At 34.6% G+C, this 23,431-nt stretch overlaps 2 protein-coding genes and 1 long non-coding RNA gene across 3 annotated transcripts; all 3 read right to left on the bottom strand.

Moving 5' to 3' along the window:
* Positions 1-55: 55 nt before the first annotated feature.
* LOC134258950 (uncharacterized) lies at positions 56-2,273 on the bottom strand. Its single transcript, XR_009990246.1, has 3 exons — positions 2,024-2,273; positions 1,628-1,889; positions 56-336 (listed from the first exon to the last, which is right to left on the bottom strand). It is a non-coding gene; the product is annotated as an uncharacterized LOC134258950 (long non-coding RNA).
* A 46-nt stretch (positions 2,274-2,319) lies between these two features.
* LOC134258949 (uncharacterized) lies at positions 2,320-6,654 on the bottom strand. The gene is made up of 5 exons (XM_062741539.1): positions 6,316-6,654; positions 5,554-5,610; positions 4,410-5,258; positions 4,077-4,214; positions 2,320-3,751 (listed from the first exon to the last, which is right to left on the bottom strand). The coding sequence occupies exons 1-5, from the start codon at positions 6,652-6,654 to the stop codon at positions 2,390-2,392; spliced, it is 2,745 nt and encodes a 914-aa protein (XP_062597523.1). The 3' UTR covers positions 2,320-2,389.
* A 2,315-nt stretch (positions 6,655-8,969) lies between these two features.
* Positions 8,970-20,897, bottom strand: LOC134258957 (uncharacterized). The gene is made up of 8 exons (XM_062741549.1): positions 20,833-20,897; positions 20,310-20,506; positions 19,638-19,803; positions 18,693-18,910; positions 18,347-18,503; positions 16,590-16,654; positions 12,302-12,728; positions 8,970-11,787 (listed from the first exon to the last, which is right to left on the bottom strand). Exons 2-8 carry the CDS (start codon positions 20,430-20,432, stop codon positions 9,446-9,448), a joined length of 3,498 nt encoding a protein of 1,165 aa, XP_062597533.1. The 5' UTR covers positions 20,433-20,506; positions 20,833-20,897; the 3' UTR covers positions 8,970-9,445.
* Between the last annotated feature and the right edge of the window lie 2,534 nt (positions 20,898-23,431).

The following is a 23,431-nucleotide window of genomic DNA, read 5'->3' as shown; positions in this document are numbered from 1 at the left end:
CAGTGAATTTCAGTCAATATTTTGACCTAAAAACAGATGTAAATAGATATATTGGGCGACTTGTTTCAAACACTTTCAAGGGTGTAAAAAGAGAAAAAGTCCGTAAAAAGGGAAACTGGACTCAAAAAATTTTTGTGTATACAGGATTAGCTCCAAGATGTGATGTTGATACTCCTGCAAATTTGCAAGACATCTACAAGTGTATTCCAGATGATTTTTTTCTGATAAGGAACTCATCCTCTTCCGTTGTTTTTGCGAAAGATACTTCCTTATCTTGCAATGGTCATAAAATTCTGATGGAAGTGTTGATCAATGTTGATGGGTCATTTCAGATATCTGTTGGGAATAAAATACAAAGAATTAAACATGACAAAATAGAATTTACTTTCCTCAAAGTGAACTCATTATTCTGTTTACTAAACTCTTTTCGCTTTTGTGAGGGCTTAGACGCAGAAAAAATATCGGTACATAACAAGGAAAATGTCATTCTACAAACAAATTCTCACCATAAAAGTACTGCATACTCTTCACAGTGCATGAAAGTGTTGCCATTGAATTCCAAAAGGGAAACTGTGACATGTCACCACTGCAAAAGTCTACGTATCGTTAAATCTACTGCTACAGAATCTGAACATCTGGTACAGTCAACAGAAAGTTCACCTCCTCCCCCTCCTCCACCATCCACATCCACCAACCATGTTCCCAACTCTCCAACTGAAATACTGCAGTATCTTCAGCAGGTGGCACCCTATTTAGGAGAAGGACAGCTTGCACTTATAAAATCTCAACTTATCAATTCTAGTGTCAGTAATACTACAGCAAGAAAATGGGATTTTGACATTATGCAATTAGCATTTTCTATTTGGACAAGAAGTCCCAGGGCCTATGAGCAACTCTGCTTTAGTAAAAAACTTATTCTACCTTGTGTAAACACATTATCAAAATACAAAAACTCTGTATATCAAACATCTGGAGTCAATAACGACATGCTACAGTGGATGTTCATGCAGGCCAAAAATGATGGAATTCCTCAAGAGGGCTATTATGGAGGCCTTATTCTTGATGAAATGGCCATTCAGGAAGACATCCAAATAGACCATCATGGTAAGTCCCGCAAATTGATAGGAATGCCTGACTTAGGAGTTGAGGGTAACAGAATGCAGTCCTCCAAATACCTGTTGGCAAACCATGTCATTCAATTCATTTTCCACGGTCTGACAGGTTTCCGCTTCCTTGTTGCTCACTATCCCACTACCCAAGCCAATGCACCACAAATCTATACAATGTTCTGGGATGTAGTGCAAGCTCTTGAACAATGGGGGTTTCATATTATTTACACCTCCTTGGATGGAGCATCTAACAACAGATCGTTCATCAAAATGCATTTTCCATCACCTTCATCTGATATGGCTGGCTTTAATCCTTTCTGTAATACCCATCCAGTAATCTTCATTGCAGATCCATCACATTTGTTTAAAAAAATTAGAAATAACATTCTGAGCAGTGGTACATGCCAGTGGCACTCTAGACTTCTCAACATTGATGGATGTGAAACAACTTGGAAAACCTTCATTGATGCCTATGAATGGGATAAAAAGCATGGTCTCTCTATCCATCACAAACTTACCTCTCAACATCTGCATCCAAACCAAGCAGAAAAAATGAGGAATCATCTCGCCGAGGAATGCCTCAACTCAGACATGCTGCATCTCATGCGACAGTTCAAGGAAAGTTTGGGGGACAGTACTCTTGCTGCATCCCGCTGTGATGGGCCCATCAAATTATTGGAACAGACTAGTCTTTTGATAAATGTCTTCCATGACAGACGTCCCATCGCAGACCTTCAGGATGAACGTCTACAACAGCTTTCCAGTGCTCTCCTCTTCTTCCTTAAGTGGGAAAAAGATACTTCAGATGTTAAGCATTTAATGTCACATGAGACTAGGGAGGACTTGAAATTCCTTCTTTATGGATTTCAGAGTTTATGTAGAATTGTTGTGAATGACATTAAGTACATACTTACACCAGGATTTGTGAACAGCGACATTGTTGAAAACATCTTTTCTCAGCAAAGGGGACTCCATCATGGTGCCGGAAGCAATCCAAATTATCTACAATACTGTAGTGCTACAAACAGTATAACCCTATGTCAGAATTTGGTTTCCAAGAAATCCAATGCTGCAAGAAGGAAAGCAGGTTCCCATGGAGGATCAGCACTTCCATTCAAACAGCTTTGCAAAAATCTGAACATTAAAGAAAACCAAAAACAATCATAACAAATGTGTAAATAAATAAAATTAAGTTTAGTCTTGATCAACATTTGATTTCAAATTTTATTTCAAAAGCTGCAGTAAATTTATAGTATGATTTTACCTTACATTGAATGATCCTAATTAATAGATGAACCCTGACGATCCGACAGATTCAACTGAATATCTGGATTTGGCATCTTGTCACAATTCAAAATAGTGTTTCTTAGAATATCACACTGAACTTCCTTCTTGTCAGCTTGTTTAAGCTTAGTGTTGTAAAACTTTCCCAAGATTAACAGTTCTTTCTTTTTAAAAATGTTCAACAAGCCAGAATTTTCAATCAAAGCTGCTTTAAGTTTTAAGTGATATGCTTCCCTGTTGGTAGCACCAAGTAAGTCGTGAATGGAAATGTTAGTATTTGCTGCTGAGGATTTTGCTTTTCCTTTAGTTAAAACTTTTTTTCTGTGCTCCATAGATTTCTTTTGTCCAACTTCTTCTAAAAGTTTCTTTCTATATTCAGAGTCTGTCACTCTCAGGTAAGAATTCACAATGTCTTTAAATAAACAGGTAATTGCTGTTGCTCCATCAACTATGTCTGACAATATAAGAGAACAAGTGTCCAAGTCTGCATTCATGGTAAACAATCTAGTCTGTAGATTAGAAAATAGATTGGTCCATGAATTGAACAAATTTCTGTCTTCTACTATTGTTGCCTGAATATGCTGCAAAACATTTTGTCCATGGTACTTAAGTTCATGTTCACTATACAACGGAATTCGAGTCTTTTCCAATTCTAAAAAGAATTGGAATGCTCCATCTGTAATATTTGTTAGACCACAAGACAGATTTTGTTTCCTCTTGACGTCAATTATACTTCGTGGAAATTTCGTGGAGCATTCAACATCTGCTTGTGAGACGATGATAGATTGAAGCACTTCCACCTTTACTTTTGCTTGCTGGTTCAAAATTTTCCCATAATTTCTAAGATCATTTCGCACCAAGTTAGTATTATGGTACTTCAATTTCGCTACAGCACGGCCACCAACATAACGTATCTTGCCATGTGCAAAGTCAGATATAAATGTATCACAGGTTTTCATTGGCTGCTCTGGCTCTTGCTCTGTCTGTGACGTTACAATATTTTTTCGAATTGCTGTAGCAACACTTCCACAGAATAAGTCATTAACACTTCGACTTGAGAATAGAGATTTGCATAAAGAATTGTATTCTTTGGACTGCAGAAACGAATGATAGCTGGAATAAAATGAAGTCCAGTTTTTCACAGACTGTGAAGAACTGCAATGTTCACTCTTCATAGATTCAATCTTTTGAGTTAAAACTTGAACAAAGTCCAAAAACCGATCAAAGTGTATCTCAAAGTAAATAATATCGGAATTCAGTATTTTTTGATTATCTGATAGTGGATTCTGCACCCTTAATTCAGTCAGAAGATGTCTTGCTTTCTGATGATCCATTCCTTCTGGCCTTGAGTTCTCAGCCTGAAAGTTAAATACATTGTATGTCATGCCAATATGTCACAGATATCTGAATCAAATCAATACAAAACTGTATGAACAAAAACATGCTTTTTCTTAAGGATCTTTATATTTCTTTTATCATACACTGAGATTTTTTAACTTTCAAATAGTTATGCTACATGCCATTAATATGTACACAGTTTAAAATATTCCTGTCATTCTAAATATTTCTTGTGATTGAGAAATATTCCAAGTGTTTGCCTCTGTTACTTATTATTAATTATATTTCAAAAGGTAGACATTGTTGTTTAGAAAATTAAGACAAATTCAAAAGCATGATGCGAACCCTTTCTAGCTCTTCTATCATTTTCATGTCATCCTCCTCAAAGTCAGACTCATCTGAATTTTCTGCCACATATACATGTATCTCACCATGCTCACTGGTATCAAAGAAGTCTTCTTCAAATATGCCATCTTCGAACACCTAATAAAAATAAACACCTTAACAATAATGAATTGTTAACTTTTTAGTTTATAACAATATATCAGTTTTAAACTACATGTAAAAAATTGTTAAATACACTGTAAATGCGTAATGCATTTACCGGTAGTTGATAGCATAAATAATTTTCTTTACATAAGTAAAAGCATGCTTTATACAAATTCGTTATCAACATACTTTTTGGCAGCAAGATAGATCTCCTATGGCAACAACCCCCAAGGATGAACAGTAATCATTCACAGCCTGAGGGTGCTGTTTGCAGCACTTTGGATCGTAGTTCCTCACACAGAGCCCTCCACGGTCTGTAGAACGCCCAACTGCCACACCCATCTGACCTGCTTGGAAAATATTTTTGCAATCCACAACTACATTAGGTAAAGTTAGCCCTTGGGACTTATGAACAGTCATGGCAAAAGCCAGAGCAATAGGAAATTGTTTTCTTTGTGCTATTGTTGCACACTGTGCAGGGTCAAATACACTAAATGTAACCTTGTTTAGTTTAATTATTTTGTCTTCAAATTTCACAGTTGGACCATCGTCCTCTAACCTTAGCACAGTTCCCAGTAACCCATTAACTAGAGAGTCAGAGAGATTTCTAATCAGCATGACTGGGGCACCTTCTTTAAGTAAAAGAAGTTTATTTGCGATGATCTTTCTTAGATATTTCTGCTCCCCTTCTTCATCAGCACAGTAACTTGTTGGTTCTCCTGGCATTTTGTGCAGTTCTGTCATGTTGAAACAATCCACTTCAAAATTTGTACCAAATAGAAAACAGGGACTGCTTCTTGTCGAGGGTCTATCTAAGGCAAGCATCAACTGGTTTGTTTGGTGACTTGGAATACCACGCTCTAACTCGTTGATGGCTAGGATCAAGTCCTCGTCACTCTGACGAATTACTGTTTTAAGTGTTATGATGTGTGTGATTGTCTTTGTCCATACATCTGAAGTAAATGCATGGTCTCCAGGATCCCTGTACAAGTCATTTGGGACGGGTGGTAATTGGAAAAAATCACCTACACACACAACCTATGAATACGTGGGAATTTTAAAAAATATTTTAAAAACAGAATTGTATATTTATCTTCTTTTCTGCAAAATGCCATGATTCTCACAAACTAGACTTGTATTACACATATTAAAATCATAGGCTATCTAGTGTTTTATGACAATAATCACCTTATACCGGTAATTACATGTTTATTAGTTTGCCTATCATTTACCATTATCCTTTACAATATATGGAACCTATTTTCTAGGTTTAATCAACAGCAATATCTAAAGCTATGCAATTTTTAGTGCATTGATGATTCAAATTACTAACCTGCAATCCACCAAAATATAGGCTTGGTTCCCTAACTGACCTGCAGATGAATTCTAGCTAAATAAAGAAAATAGACGATTATATATAGTTGAGCGGGGAATAACTAAGATTTACAGTAAGATTGGAAAGAGCTATTGCTGCACTGCATCATTCAATATACTTTGAAATCGATATGCATTTTACAAATAATGATATAAACAACCGCTTGGCAGTAAGTGAGTAACATACATGTACATGTACAGTAATCAGGCAATGGGCCTTATATAATCAGGTACAGTCCAAAGACTATTTCTACCTCTGTATCTATTAATAGCTATGTAGGTATTTAAACAAATGAGATAACTCTAAGGAATGTGAAATTCCTCTATTAGGCCTACCTACTTTAGTATTTATATGTAAACAGTACCTCCTCAACATAAACAAATGTACACTTAATTTCACACGGACGTCGGTGCAAACATTCTCAGTATAAAACTAGATTATTCCAAGAGCTCTCATATAAATTTTGTAAGGTTATCTAAGCGATAGACATGGCCTAGTAACTCAGATATCAGATGTATTTACTTTTCTCCCGTAAACCGGAAATACTGTCTGCTACGTAAAAACAAAATCGGAACGGCTCTTTAACCATCCCATAACAGTTAATATTTGTGATAGTTACCCATGGTAATGCTTATATAATTGCACTTCATAAGAAAATACACAGGGTAATATTTATGGCAACATTCTCATTTTCTCAAACAAAATTATAACGTTACACACCTTCTCAAAAATTTTCCTACTGATCATAGATATTTCATCTATGACTAGCAAGTCGCATTTCTGGATTCTGCTCTTGGTTTCTTCACTGAGGATTTTTAATAAGTGCTGGTTTTCAAACCTTCCATCACCTAGCCCTGCCCAGTGGTGAATAGTTGTGGCGCCTTGGAATTGTCGTGCCGCCAACCCCGTGCTAGCGGTTACGGATGCACGTTTGTCTTTAATTCTTTTAAGCATTTCCTTTATTAGATATGACTTTCCCGTCCCCGCCTGCCCCAAAATTACACAACTATGTCCACTTTCAATTAAATTCAATGCCCTCGACTGTTCTTTGGTAAGCATGGTGCGAAGTTTTCCCGCAAAGCTTCTATTCTGTTTCAATATGTTAACCAATCAGATTCATGCAGGGAATTCCCATTAACATAATGATGTAAACTTCCGGCCCCCTTTGGCGATTTTTCGCATATCTGAAGCAGTAGATAGAAAACGAGGAGAGATTTTAATTAATTGCAAACGAAATGTGCTGATTTGGTTGGATAGGTCGTAAGTATAGATGTTGAAGGACCTGCCGCTACACGGAGAGGATCGCAAAATTATCTTGTCATTCCGTTTCGAGCGAAAAATCGTGCTGATGTGGCTGGCCTAGAAAAATTCAAGATGGCGCCTTGGGTACCTTGTTTATTATAAGGTAAGGGTATAATTTTTTTTATTAAAAGAAAAATAAGTAACGTCAGGTGCCTGTGTCTACTATACCACAGAAAAAGTTTCAGCTTTTCTGGCCAAGCAGTTCTAGAGAAGTTTTTAATGAATATTATTTTTGTCTTTTCTTGAATATTTCCCATTGTGAGGGAAGACCCTTCATTTTTACATCAAACCCCTCTTCAGCAAAGAATGCTTTGCGCCATGTATGTTTAAAATTGGCCTTGAGGTTCTTGAGAAGTGGACAATATGAAAAGTTGTATGAACAGACAGACGAACGGACAATGAGTCATTTGAAAGGGTCACTTGAGCTTTTAGCTCAGGTGACCTTAAAATGGATGTAAGCGCATACTACAGGTCTAAATTTGTAGCCCTCCAAGTAGTGACGCCTCAATATGAGTTAACAAATTCTTGAAGAGACGCTAAACAAACCATCTCAAACCTTTCAATTTCAATATTTTCCCCATGTAAACATGTGCAGACACACTTTTGTTGTCTTGAAGTCATATCTTTAGCAATTCAACTTAGACAAGTGTCAATCTTTTTTCTCCTTTTGACCGATATCCTATGAGAGCCACGTTCCCAGACCGTGCATTTTTATTTAGTGCATAAACTTCTCATATTATGGGGGTAAGTTTTTTTTAAAGATCCTGATTTAATACTCATCACATAGCTGTGACTTTGTTTCAAAACAACCATACAACATAAATGACTAGCCAAAAATTCTGGTTAAAACAATACTATCAGATATTTAAAGAATCAGAAGTTTGTCTTGTTCAAGATGTTTCAATAATGTTTACTGCATATATATATATATATATATATATATATATATATATATATATATATATATATATATATATATATGTAACGTGTAGGGGGACGGATTATAGCCAAACCGGCCTCCCTACAACACTCAGGGATCGGGTCTGATAAAAATCAGACCTTAGGGATAGAACTATGACTCTAATGTGCGCTGCCAAAATATACAAATATGCGCAACATATATACAGACTAAATATATTCAACGTATTTACAAAACATGCCAAGAAAACATACTAAGCCAACGAAGCAGAAGACAAAAACCAAGGCCCAGTGCTCTACCGCACAGACAGACACAAAAGAACAAGACACAGGGTCCCACACTTTACAAACACCGTAAAGCGACAGTCATACACTTAAAACAATATGACCCCGATTCATGAACCGCCCTCAAAAGGCCACGAATCCAAAGCAGGACAAAACAGTCCAATAACCCTCTTGTCTTATAATAGTTAAATACCAGGAAATATAGAGCTTTAACTCTCCCAATATTCCTAACTCAAGTACCAATGTACATTCAAAATTAACTACGTCTGCCTATCTACACAGCCTTCTTTGTTCTCCCCAAACCGCGTGCTCGGCACTCCCCACATCTACTTAGACCCCAGGGGTTACATGCCCCCTTGGGATAAAGGAGATAAACCGTCCGTGCGTATTTCGTTGGACACCAGGTAGCAAATACTATTTTATTCACTACAAACGACATATTAAATACACAAGTATACTACAATGTTAATTCACAAATTACATTATCAACACAATGCTTAGAATTCACTAAAATAAGGGAGTTCGAGAACTGAAGTCGAATAAATCAGGAACGGGTTAATTGACAAAAATAGTTTAGCATAAATTTAGACTGTTCATGGTCGATAATCAGAATTCCGGAATACATCCGCGACATATATATATATATATATATATATATATATATATATATATATATATATATATATATATATATATATATATATATATATATATATATATATATATATATATATATATATATATACACGTACTCTGAGGCTTAATCATGGGACCTATAACCATAATCATAAAAATGACAGTGAATGGAAATGTTTGCTCTGCGTCCTATGCAGTGGGTCTAATTATAGAAGTTAAATAATACACAAAAATGAAAAATATACATATATTTATTTACAAGATGTAGTACCAAACTCATGGTCATAAATATTAATCACTTAGTATAACAGATTAATTATGACAGAACTAAAGTACTGGTATTCCAGCTTTACCTTTGTTGTCAATCTTTCTCAATCCAGGAGCTTAGAGTGAAAAAAGCTGGAACAGTTTACTTAGCATCACTCATTCTCTTCTCCCTTTCTCTCACTTCACTTTGTCCTCTGTATTACATTTATGTAGATGTTTATTTTCTGAATAGTTCCTTTCCTTATTGAAACTCAGATTTCAGATTTTGATAGAAATATCTTTAGGCAATTACAAAAGCAGATATAGTTTTTGATATTCATAGTTTATATTGCATGTTTATTCCTTAAACACAATCTTGAAACACGATATTTGAGTTGATACTGAATCCTTTTAAGGATCCTAAATGTTTTGATGTGAATAATCGAGTCTTCTACTCCTTTATCTACAGTTTCATTGTCCGACCTTTAAAAGATATATCTGTGTGTCCATCACTCTCTTTGATATCTGCCCCTTTCATACTTCCTAGGTATTTCTTAATCTCCAGCTGAGGACGCCTATACTCCGTTACATCATTGTACGAAATGTCCATCTCTTTCAGACTAGGTGGAGCCTTCTCAAAGAAGAAAAGGATCAAATCTTTTGCTAATTCGATGCTTTGTATGGAGTTCCTATCTAGATAAATCTTCTCAAGTTTTGGATTGGTAAGGATTCCATCTAAAATCTTTCTTGCTCCAGAGTCGCCAATGTTATTCTGCCTTAGGTTGAGATAACGCAGACTATGCCAGGACTTCACCATACACTCACCAATACAACTTCCTGCTGTGTCATCGAGGTCATTCTCTTGAAGACAAATGTCCGTCAAGGTTGACAGATGCAGCAGACTATCACTTGATGTGAATATGGTTGTAGAGCCTAACTGACACTTCCACAAACTCAGATGGTTCCAAGAATGCTGATTGCACTTCAACATTTCTAAAAAGGAGGCAGAAATGTTTAAAAGTCCTTCCGTCATGGTTCCTTCTAAAACACCGATGGCATTACATCCATAATCCAGGTGCTGAAAATGGGGCATGTTTTTCAGAAGATTAAAATACTTCTCCGCAACTGACTGGGAAAATCCACATTCCCTTACATTCATTTTCTTCAAATTCTTCCCATTCAGAGAATTAATAATCAGTTCAAACCCCTTTTCTGAGATTCCCTTACAATTGCATAGGTTTACAACCTCAAGAAGAGGTAAATTTTTTAACAGAATCGAAAGTGACACAGCGCCTTCGTACCCAATGGTGTTTTCATGAACTCTAACTATTCTTAAATTTTCTTTGTCCATAAGTAAAGCTGACATTTGCATTATTCCCGAACCAGTGATCTTATTGTCTGCAACATTGATCTCAGTCAGATTGGCAGCTATCTTGAAATCTGAAGACATGGCTTGCAAGCCCGCATTGCCAAGATTGCATCTTTCCATTTCCAACCGTTTTAGCTGTGGGAGGAAATGCAGTCCTAATGGTTCTGGCTTCTTAGGGTCCATCAGCCTGGTGTCGTTCAAAACAAGAGAAGTAAGAGGAGAAAACCTGCAAGCTTTAATTATCTCTCTATAAGCTTCTGGAGTAAGAGTTGTTCTAGACAAATCAAGCTCGAATAAGTTTTCTGTCTTTTGAAGCCCTTCACGTAGAATCTTAACATCTGTTGTTGGATTCAAACTTGCCCCTGAAAACTTAAGTGACAGATAGCCTCTTCCGAACACAGGACCACCTTGACTGACTTTCAATTTGGTATCTGCCAGTCTTTGACCATTTTTATCTACTGTGACATGAATATTCAATGTCCCCAAAGTTGAGAGAACACTTGCAAGATTAACTAGAATCTCAATATCTGGGATCATAATAGATTTGTGAACAACTCCTGTTGAAATATCCCATTGAGTCATGCTGCTGGGGCCGATGGACAATTCAAATCTGTCAATCATTTGTTCTTGAATTAGTATATTAAGGATATTTGCTTGGATTTCCAGGGTATCCTTCAGAACTTCCACTGTGTAAAACTTTTCTGCTGTAACTAAAGTTTTGAGAGCATCAAGTCGATGACTTTGATCAGCTAACTTCATGACAACATAATGTAAATAAACATATTCCATCCTTCCAGATGGATTGTTTGTAAAATCTGAATTGATCAGAACTGTGGAAAACTCTCTTGGATTTTCTGCCAACTTAAAGAGGGGGTAGTACCCACATAACTGCATAGCAGACAAAACACCACTCTTGTATATCAGATACTGCTCCAGGAGTGGACTACTGAAATAGTATTTCTGATGGACCTTGGAGAATATAATGATCCCCTCCTTCAGTATCCCTTCCCATATCTCTGTTGAGAGAACACAGGAGTCCACTTTTCTTGTACCTGTTATCTGAGGTATAACCATATCCTGAACCCTCTTGACACCAAAGAAACATTGCTCTTCTTTTCTACCTGTATCTTTGTTTCTTGCGTCTGCCAGTTCTATCCCAAGTTTACTCAACTCAGTCTTAAATTTATGATCTGACACAAAACTTTCCAACTTTTTCCCCACCCATGTAGTAATAACTACAGAGTCCTCAAAATCTGATCCCTCCAAACTAGATACGAGCTCTTCGTAATGAGTTTGGACAAATGGGTCTTCTAACAACTCGCAGAGGGTAGATGTGAGATAATGCCTATGTTTGTTTGTTGCACACTGCAATTTGGGGTGAACTTTCCTTCTGAAATTCCTTAAGCTCTGAATAGCTGTGCGTGGAATGCTAGAGTCTAAAAAAAAGATAAAATAACCTTAGATTTTTATATATGGTTACCTAATACATAATCTGGTAATTTAAGCTGAATGTGTAACAAGACTGACAAGAGAAGTTAAAATAATTATCAATTTATATTAGTTCACATTACAATAACTATTTTTAAAATGAAATTTTATATGTAGTTAACAACCTTTACCATACACAATTCTTAAATATTTTTGATGCTTTTGTGAATTTGAAACTACCGTAAAAGCAGAAATTTTAGCAAGGATTTAATTTTGTCATTATTAGCAAGGGTTGTGAGATCGCTAAAATGGAATATCGCTAAAAAAAATCAGTTGCATTTTAGTTACAATGGCTTCTTTAGTGAGCTTTTTACTACTGCTAAAATTACTTCTCGCTAAATATAACATACCCATTTTCATGGACAAATCAATAAATTTGTGGGGACACTAAAATTTCTACTTATACGGTATATAGATCCTTCCCCTAATCATGGTCTGCTTTTTTATTTAATTTTTTTTTACCTCTGTAAGCCCTCAGATTTAGAAGACTGTACTGAATGTCCACCGGATGGATCTGTACTTCTACATCAAATCTGTCTGCACTGAAGTCAAGGAGGGATTTATCTATCCCATACTTCTCAGCTATCAGTTCAAATTTCTCCATCGAGTGCCTGACTTGATAGAGTCGATTCTGTCCCAGTATGTCTTTCCGTATGGCATCCAGAAGCACTCCACCATGGTACATCTTTTGGATGCTCTCTAAGGTCTCCAGACTGTTGATAGCCAGAGTCAGAATTATGGATCCTTGTCCAAGTTTCTTCAGATACGCATATACTTTATCTGTCAGTGCTGTAAGTGCATTAAGATCTTCATCAGAACGAACATCTAGTAGTCTTTGCCTAAAGAACTCTTGCACAATAGATATTCTCTTCTCTTTTATTTCTTCTGGCTGAAATTGATAACAAAACAATTATGTAAGAGATAATATGGTGGATAACAACATCAAATAACATGCATGTTAGAAGCACTGTGAACAGAATTAAACTTCCTGCTGCATTTTTTTTAAAGTACTAGTACCTTACAAAATTTTCTAAAAGCAATCTTGACCTTGTCAGCACGGTATTTTTTATTTTTTTTTTTTTTTTGAAAATGAGCTGTTCTCAGATAGTCAATAACAATCTTTATATGAAATAAATGTAGGAATTTTTTTTTTATTTCAGGCTATTACAAAGCTGTGGACCCGTGTGAATTTTTACACTTTAAAATTTCCTGCCAGTGACATTTAAAATCATCTTTGATTGAAAATAAATACTCAGTTTATGATTTATCTTCCAAAATATCATCTTTTTAATATCCATCCATTAGAGAGTAATGAAATGGACAAAACTATGTATTTTCTGCCAGTGACCTTAAACACAATGGAATTACTCTGGATCAACATCGAGAGCAAACTTTGTATGAGGAATGAATTTCCCGATTTCTTCCGTAAGGAAGTTGTAAGATTTTTTTCTACATCATTAATCTTCCTTATGGAGAAATAATAAATCAAAAGTGCAAAACATAAACTCTCAATTTTTCTTGCATTAGTCTCTCATCATTTTTGCCATAACTAGTCCAATGGGCAATATACATGTATATTGTAAATTTCTTATTTCTTTGGCAATATTGTACTGTGTAATGTAAGGCACATTTATATCTTTGTGTACATGTAATGAGAAAATCATTACATGAGATTTACTGTCCTATTTTGTGCCTTAGATTTTTTTTAAGATTATCATACATACTTTTAAGATTGGAAACACTTTTGGCATAAATACTTTTTTTCGACAAACTCTGTGTTATGTAATATGCATCAAAAAAAAACCAAAGAGCAGAGTAGACTCGTGGCTAAAAATATACAATACTAGTAGATACACCTATTGATCACTGCCTGTTCTTTTAATTACAGTTAAAGAAAAACAGAGTATAAGATCATGAAATAAGTTGAAATACTTGCATATATACATACATGTAATAAGGGCAGTGTGAAGATATACATGTAAGAAAAACATACTTGAGAGGAACATAAAAAGAGCAGGACAGAGGTTGTCTTGTTCTATACAATCATTAAAAAAATTCATTAACCAATATGTATTAAAGTTTCAATATTTCAGTCTTAATGTTTCAAACATTTAACATAATATTCTTTGCATGATTTCTTATTCCTTTCATTTAATGGCATTTTCTTTCACATTCGCATTTTCAAGTCCCTTTTGGGATACTACATGTAGTGTCAGACCCATACAAATTGATCCTCATGATAATTTTGGGACATCCTCATTTTTAAATTAATTTTCATTAATTTTATTGGTTTTCTGCTGTTTCTTTCTGGCTAAATTTGCTTTGAAATACAAAAATATATGAGTAGCAAGTAATGTTTTATATCAAACTATAAGATATTTAATTTTTGGGAGAAATTACTAATTGTAGTAGTATAATTAAAACAAATTGGAAATTGGTACATTTTTGAATAAGAAATGGGGTCATTAAATGACCCCAATCATTGACCATTAAGAGCCCTGGTGTCAGATTTCCATTGTTTGAGGTGCCTGGACACAGATTTGAAGTCAATATTTTCTCAAATTTTCTGTTTAATATCATGACTTATATTTTGCTGTAGCATTTCACATGGAAACATCTTAACAAATTTTTTAATCTGAAAATTATCGAAACTATGAATTTTTGGACGTGTTTGATTGACACATCCTTGAACTTTCACAAAAAAAACTTTTAATTAGCCTTAATACTTGATAAAAGAAGAAATGTTGTGTAATTAAGAAAAATATCAAAACTATAATCAAGAAAATTCTGAGAAGAATTATAAACAAGAGGCCCAGGGGCCACAGCGCTCACCTGAGCACATCGGGCTTGAATTTACGCGCCCCGCGCGGGGGGGGGGGGGGGGGTGTCTTGAATTTGACCCCCCAGAGGTTCATGATTAGAGCAAACTTGAATCTACACTACCTGAAGATGATTCCATTTTAATATCACTAATCATAGCTTTGAAGTACTTGAAAAGATGATTTTAAAAGGTTTCCCTATAAATCCCTATATAAAACTTTAGTCGGCCATTTTGGCCCCACCCTAGCTCCGGGGGTCATGATTTGAACAAACTTGAATCAACACTGCCTGAGGATGATTCCACATGAGTTTCATCTTTCCTGGCCCAGTGGTTCTGGAGAAGAAGATTTTTAAAGATTTTTCCTATATATTCCTATGTAAAACTTGGGTCGGCCATTTTGGCCCCACCCTAGCCCCGGGGGTCATGATTTGAACAAACTTGAATCTACACTACCTGAAGATGATTCCACATGAGTTTCATCTTTCCTGGCCCAGTGGTTCTGGAGAAGAAGATTTTTAAAGATTTTTCTTATGTATTTCTATGTAAAACTTAGGTCGGCCATTTTGGCCCCACCCTAGCCCCGGGGGTCATGATTTGAACAAACTTGAATCAACACTGCCTGAGGATGATTCCACATGAGTTTCATCTTTCCTGGCCCAGTGGTTCTGGAGAAGAAGATTTTTAAAGATTTTTCCTATATATTCCTATGTAAAACTTGGGTCGGCCATTTTGGCCCCACCCTAGCCCCGGGGGTCATGATTTGAACAAACTTGAATCTACACTACCTGAGGATGATTCCACATGAGTTTCATCTTTCCTGGCCCAGTGGTTCTTGAGAAGAAGATTTTTAAAGATTTTTCCTATGTATTTCTATGTAAAACTTAGGTCGGCCATTTTGGCCCCACCCTAGCCCCGGGGGTCATGATTTGAACAAACTTGAATTTACATTACCTGAGGATGATTCCACATGAGTTTCATCTTTCCTGGCCCAGTGATTCTGGAGAAGAAGATTTTTAAAGATTTTTCCTATGTATTTCTATGTAAAACTTGGGTCGGCCATTTTGGCCCCGCCCTAGCCCCAGGGGTCATGATTTGAACAAACTTGAATCTACACTACTTAAGGATGATTCCATATGAGTTTCATCTTTCCTGGCCCAGTGGTTCTTGAGAAGAAGATTTTTTTAAAATGCCATTAATTTTGCTCTAATTCATAATTATCTCCCCTTGGAAAAGGGCGTGGCCCTTCATTTGAACAAACTTGAATCCCCTTTACCCAAGGATGCTTTGTGGCAAGTTTGGTTGAAATTGGCCCAGCGGTTCTTGAGAAGAAGTCGAAAATGTGAAAAGTTTACAACGACGACAACGACGACGACGACAACGACGACAACAACGACAGACAACGGACAAATTTTGATCAGAAAAGCTCACTTGAGCCTTTGGCTCAGGTGAGCTAAAAAGCAAAAGCATCCACTGAAATGGTTACATTAACAAAAATGGGACTCCTTTTTTACAAAACCAGTTTACATTTCGCCCGGTGTGTTCAATTTGTTAAACTCTATTCATCACTGAGCAGAGTCCGACAATACTGGTGAGGAGATTTTTCTTCATTATGTTTCTACTCTGAATTTTCTGGATTAATTTATTAATATTTTTCATAAGTATATAGAGTCTTCACAATAATTTGTTTCCCTATTACTTAAGTTTTAGGGTAAAATTTATTTTCTGAAAGTGCAAAGATTTGTCAATCACACATGTTTCATTAATTTCTAGTGAAAATAAATTAATGATATTTCTGTGTGAAATGCTGCAACTACATAGTTGTAATTTCAGTCAAGATAATAAACAGAAAATTTCAGAAAATATTTACTTCAAATCTGTCTCCATGCACTTTCAACAGAGGTATTTAAATGAAGAGCATCTATAGCTTACCTCTAGGTTCTGCTGGTTGATGCTTATTATTGCCGTCTCTAAATCACTTATTTCCACATCAATTTCTGTAATACAAATTGACATATAAAAGATTAGAATCTTTCATTCATATAGCTGGGTAATTTAGATTGCAAAATGTGCAAGTGAATTTTTAATGAAAAAAATCAATCAATATTTTTAAAAATGTCACAGTTTTCCACAAAATTAAAATTATTTTGTTGTAAGAGTTATCTTCCTTTGTTTGTCACACTTCATATGCGAACAAGTTTGATTGTGTCATCATTATGCAATTCATTACAAGTTTTATCAAAAGTTTTAAGTACATGTATATGTACGTAATTGAAAGTGACAAATTGGCATTGGAGAAATGGAGAAAGTTTTGGCAGCTATGAGGCAGAAAACGATTAAAAGCTGATGATAAGTACAATCGTTCATAACAATATTAGTGAATAACTCAGTATAAAACCGTCTAAGCATACCAGGTATGAGAGAAGAAAAAACAAAGGTCAATAACCATTATTGTAAACAAATAGCAGATATCATGACTATAGCTAAAATATGAAAGCAATTTTACGTCTCTATATGAGTGGAAAACTCTTGAACGGGACCTAAAACAGCATACAATCAATGAGCAGATTGTATGGTAGGTAGTACTTAATGGCAGGTGGTATTAAATGTCGCCAGTATTCAGAACAACAATCCTAGGCTGTAAAATTTTTCGATTCAGAGACTTTATACATTCATAATGAGGAATATAAAGTGCTGGTGGGGCTAGTAAAAATTACAGTAGGGCAATTAAAAGTGATCGAAATTTGACCATGCACTTGCCCGTGGGCAAGTGCTTGAAAAATCTATTTGTCAGCCCCTGCTATATTCTGGGATCAAAGATTTAATTGGGAATTTACAAAAAGATGGAACAATGATCAGAAAGTGTGGATTTAAGTTTTTAAAATTACAGACCCTTTGGTTAAGGCTAAAATAATGTCTAACTGTAGCCACATCCTACTTGTTATGTCTTGAACAAAAAAAGTTGTATTTGCTGAAGAAGTTTACCCCTAAAGGTAATTACTTCTGGACCAGTGATTTTTGAGAAGATACAAATCTTATTTTCACTGTTTTTTAATTACTACTGTCAGTTTTATTTTAAGAAAGACCCAGAGTGCTTCACTCTCACAGATCCATGACTTACAGAGGGCTATAGATTTTTTTTCTTGCTTTTAATTATGATGAAATGCATTTGAATACATTGATATTAATTACAGTTGTGTGCCAAAAGTGAAGATTTTATTTTTTCTTTATATATTTCATTGAAAACAACATTTTGTAAAATCATTGGTATAACATTTCTTGACAGATTTTATTACAAATTTCTTGATACCGGTAATCCAAGAAATTGTTGTAGTTGATAAAAACAAAAGTTTTTATCTGATTAGCATTGATATTTAAAAAAAATTGTAATTTAAGTGCAAAATGATTTTTAAGTCACATACTTACAATGAATTATGCAGTCAACATTGATCTTGAATTTTAGCACTGATGTAAAGTGATGAATTATTTTTTACTAAGTCTTAGTGTGTTATGATCCTTTAAACAAATAAATAATACATTTTCTGGTGTAAGTACTGAAATAAATGATTAAATTGGACAACAATTGACCATTTGCCAGTGATTTTACAAAACATTGTCTTCAATGAAATATATAGAGAACAAATAAAATTATCTTCACTTTTGGCATCCAACTGTAGTTTTAACTTTACCGCAAAGGGCTTTTCCCAGATCCTCCAAACCACTGTCTGGCATTTTCAATGCTTTTTCTAGGTCATTCTTCCAGTGTTTGTATTGGAGAAGACGAGAAACCAGTTCCGCCGATGCTGCAGCTCTTCCTTCTTTTTCTTGCTTACTCTTAATGGCATCCTGTTGTTGATTTTAAAATCATTAAATATTAATATTCTATATTAAACTTTCCTTGTGTATTTGGTGAGAAATAACCATTAAAGAAGAAGGTATGGTTTTAACTTTATTCTGTCAGATAAGCTCACTTGTACCTTCAGTTCATCATTCATGTGAGCTAAAAAGTTATTTCAAAAGTTGAAAATTTCTCACTTCATCCTTTTCTTTCAAGTTTTCCAGATACTGCAGGAAATCTTCGGGGTCTACCCTGGCCTTAAATTCCTCCAATACTCTCTCTAGTTCAGACTTTTCCTTTTCTTTCTCAGTGACCTGCACCTGAGAACTAACATTAGGGGGTATCTGTTCTACTGATGCACAGTTGTGTCCATCTGAGCATTTGGTGTGCAGAGTGATCTTTATTTGTAATTCAGCTAAAAAAGAAAAAATAATTATGTAAATTAAAGTAGAATTATGTGTAATCTGTTTGAATACCGTGAGAAAAAATTCATTGGAAAGGTTACTATTGATTATTTATTTGGAACATGTGGAAGGAGGGGACACTTTTGGAGAATAAAATTCAGAACTGACTTCAACAGTTGATTTTTTTTAAATTCACTATAAAAGGAAATCAAATAGAAAAAAAATCCCCAAAATATGCTAATTAATCTTTCCTTTTAGTACTGTACATTTAGGGTGAAAAATGGAAAAATGTAATTTACATGCAATACCTGAATGGAAATATTTTTTAAATGAAGTTTTGATATTGCATTTGATGATTTCAGGTAAATAATTTAAGATATGTGAAAGTAACAGCAGCTTTGTTCTTTCTTCTTATGCCATCTTTAAAAAAATGTTTTGCCTCTCCCAATTGACCGGCTAAAAATGGCCCAACTGAAAACTTTGTTTAACTCCAGGAACCAATCATTCTGAAATTTTCTCATTCCGTTGAAAACTTATTTTAAAGTTTATAAGTACCTTCTATTTCAGTAGATTTTGAACATTCAGCATTAATGTTAAAAATTTCTAGAAGAAATTTCTTTAACACCTACCTACCAACCCATTATTTTTTATCCTGGGTCAGCAGAGGGCAAACAAATATTCAAAGATGGCCTTAAGAATAGAGAGATGTTTTTTCTAAAACACAACTACAATACATACTGCTTTTTTCAATGAACAGTTTGGCGAGGTGCTGGAGTTTGAGCTCTGGGTGTAGTAAAGCCTCCAGTAGATTGTTCTCCCAGTTCGGTCTTCTCTTAAGTCTGTCTAACAACTCCCCCACAGCCGCTGACCTCCCCTTGTTTGACAGCTTTGTACGAACCCTGTCCTAATTACATATCATCAAGTTTGAATTCAATCATATAATAAATTTTCTATAAATATTGTACGTCCATATGAACCAAATCAAAAATGAATGTTTTTAAATAGAGCCACACCAATTTAATTTCTTGTTCATTGGACATTTGATGAAAAAAATACGAGCGCGCTAGCAGTTAAATAATATTATTACTTTTTTGTAAGCAGATTTTTAGGCGGTGTGTGAAAAAATTGAGCGGACAATTGTATTTTTTCTAATTTGCAGAGTAAGTAGATTAAAAGTACGATAAATAGAGTGGAAATGTAACAGAAAACAGCACAGAATTCCCATGGTGCAGGGATTTTAAATTAATATTATTTATATAGATTTGTTTAAATACGAGCGTGCGGGTCCGACGTACAAATTTTTTTTATTGGTGTGGCCTAGGAAATTCATTCCTATAATCAAATGAACCAGGTCTAAAACTGAACATATCAGGTTTAGATTAAAATTGAGCACTTTATTTATAATCTTACTATGTCATCCTCCGTCAGACAGCCTGCTAGGTAATCCATGAGAGATAGTGGTTCCACATCTTTACGGAAATCCTTCAGGATTTCTTTATAAAGTCGAAACTGCCTGTTCTGTAGATCTGACATGACTACATGAAGATCTGATGGTGGAGAGTAACCCGAGAGCTCAGATTAAATCCAAGATTTTCTCTAATACCCGACTGACGTGAAAGATTAGTGTAAATTATTAAGAAAAACGATAATTGTTTCTTTGTTAATTTTTTTTCTAGCGAAATGGAAGTAACTGAATTATCTGGTTTTACTAGCGAAATGAAAGATACTAAAATACTCTGGTTATACGAGTGTTATTACAAGAAAACTAAAAAGGTAGCCTATATTTTGGTTTATTTACATGATGAAAGGACAAAATGAAAGTAACAGCATCGAGTTGCACGACTTCTGACGTTTGTTTTCAGCCCTTAAGCTTCATCAAATGTTAAATTTAGGTTATCTATATATCCCGTGAAAGTAAATATTAAGAAATTACCTTAATTATTATAGCTTCAACACTGAAAAGGCATTAAACCGAAAACGCTTGGGACTACAGGGGAAATTCCAGATCTAAATATAACTTGTACAGGCTTGCTTAATTGCTTGCATTTCGAACCCGATCCTTAATAAAACAATTATATTATGTAATGGTATATTTAGATGTTGAGTTCAGTTAACCTATATTTGAAGTTTAACCAAAGGCAGACAGATTAATCACAGCGAATGATCCCGATTTTGAGTGAGAATTCGTTTCCCTTTTAATGTTTTTTTTTTTTTTGGGGGGGGGGGGGGGGGGGGGGGAAAAAGGCGGAAAGAACAGAGCCTTGTGCGTTGTGACTGTAAAAAAAATGCACTGCGTTCTTTCTAGTATGTCTGGATCCGCCACAGTTTAATTTTTTCGGTTGATAACAAGATATCGTCACTTCAAATTGACAATATTGTACACTTGAGAATTTTGACATTTTAAAAGTACCCGTTATTTCCACATTAAATATAACCTTTTTATGCATGGAAAATATCTTCTATTTTTCAAAGTTTTTATATTACACATACTATCATAGTTACATTTTCCTCCGGCAAAAGTGCAAACATATCTGAAGTTACAAGCATTAATACAGTCTGAATTTTTTATAATAATTACTTTATTTCAAGAGGTTTGCCTAAAAAAAACTCACTATGAGGGATTTCATATACATGTACATGTCTAATATGCCATGTTCAATGCACTTCAATTTAGAAGCGATCATGGTTAACTTTTCAAAAAAATACATTTATGCGTTCTCAGTATAAATAAATCGGGCACACTTAATCTAGTTTTTAAACAGTCAATAATAGCTCAGTACCCGCTGAGTCATTGTAAGAATTAATCGCAACGTTTCGCCTTTCGGGTCTTTTTGACTAGCAGAAAACCAACCTCTGACGGAAAGATCCGAGAATATGCGATTATGTAAGGACCCCAATTCTTTTTAGATAAAGTTTAAGGTAGATTGATGTCATAACCAAAAACGTCCTGCATATGACACATACATCTTAGGCCTTTCTATTCCATGCTAAGCAGAAACTGACAGTATATATAATTCTCAAGTCCTTTTTCTAAATAATGTCACTTCTATAATTTATTTGGGTAATCTCTGAGGGGTTCAGACATTTTTCTTTTAGATCCCCATTTGCTGGAAAGGCGTTTTCATCTTTGCTAGCCAGGAATTTCTGATCCACTGTTACATGGTATATCCTAAGGCTTACAATCCCTGGTTTAATTTGTGAGAGGAGTAGTACATCAGAAACTCTTAGACACAGTGTAATTATATAAGGAAGAAGTGCCATTTGAAGCAATCTCAATTTTAATAAAGTACTTTCTGAAAATTACGTCATCACTCCCTGATCTCTGAAGCCATTTAAATGAATATTTAATATATTATGCAATTCCATTTCTGATTTAACTGATATTTATTTGTTTTTGACATTTTACAATTTTTTATATAAAATTTCTAGCTTTTCCAAAAAAATATATGATATATACTAGTATCTGTCTGAATTATAAAAAAAATGAATTCTACGACCATCTTATAACTATGATTAATGTAGTAATTCACAACTCTACACTGCTAAAACTAGAACTGTCCAATAGGGACAAATACCCCCGCTGGGTTTTTCAGAGTAGGTGCCAATTCAGAAATATTTTATGGATCTAGTAAGAGGTATTCACTATTGTCTAATAAAGTGCCTTGCCACAGCATGATAAGCCCATCAAATATTGTTGATAATCATAAATTGGTTAGGGTGCAAGAAAATTAAGTAACCTTAATTAACAGATTGACACAGATTTCAATGATCTAATTTCCGTTTCTTATCATGTTTAAAATATTGTACATACATCTCTAAGAGACTTACAGTGTAGGGATTAATTAAAACAAATAATACATCATATAATTCTAAACTGGCTGTGTTAGAGCTTAACAAATATCCATCTGCAGCTTTAAATTGTTTATTGCAATATTATGAAATAATGGAAATGCTACAGTCTAATAAAAAAAAATCAAAAATGAATTATTCTTTAGACTATAAAATTCAAGTGAGACATGACTGCAATTTGTTGCAAATATATGAAAATTGAAATGTAATTTTTTTTTCAATGAACACATGTATAATTAATTTTAATTATATTATACAATACTAATTCAGTTTTAATCATACACTAAAACATCAATTTGTTTTAATTACATTACACCAATTGAAAGATCTTTATCTGAACTACAGCCATCAAGAACTCTTAATTAACACAAGCAACTATAAGGCCATTTCTTTTTACCCAACTCCCAAGAGGTAAATTAAGATTAGAGATGCTCTTGCCAGTTAACTCCCGACAATGAACTCATTAATTTCTCTCTAATTTGACATGCAGATTTCGCTATCAAAAATTCTCCTTGACCTGAGCTTGATAATTATGCCCATGGGACAAACTGAATTCCTCTCAAATCATTAACATTTGTTATAGAATTTGCTGTAAAGTATATGATAAAAAATAAGTTTTTACTTAATTTAGCATTTTTTAATAAGGATACAACTATATTTTTTACGTTTTTAAGGATTATGAA

This window comes from Saccostrea cucullata, unplaced genomic scaffold (assembly GCF_032062105.1).
Source record: "Saccostrea cucullata isolate Sc308-1 unplaced genomic scaffold, CSIRO_AGI_Scuc_v1 ctg2997, whole genome shotgun sequence".
NCBI lineage: Eukaryota > Metazoa > Mollusca > Bivalvia > Ostreida > Ostreidae > Saccostrea > Saccostrea cuccullata.
This window is presented reverse-complemented; position numbering and strand designations above follow the sequence as displayed.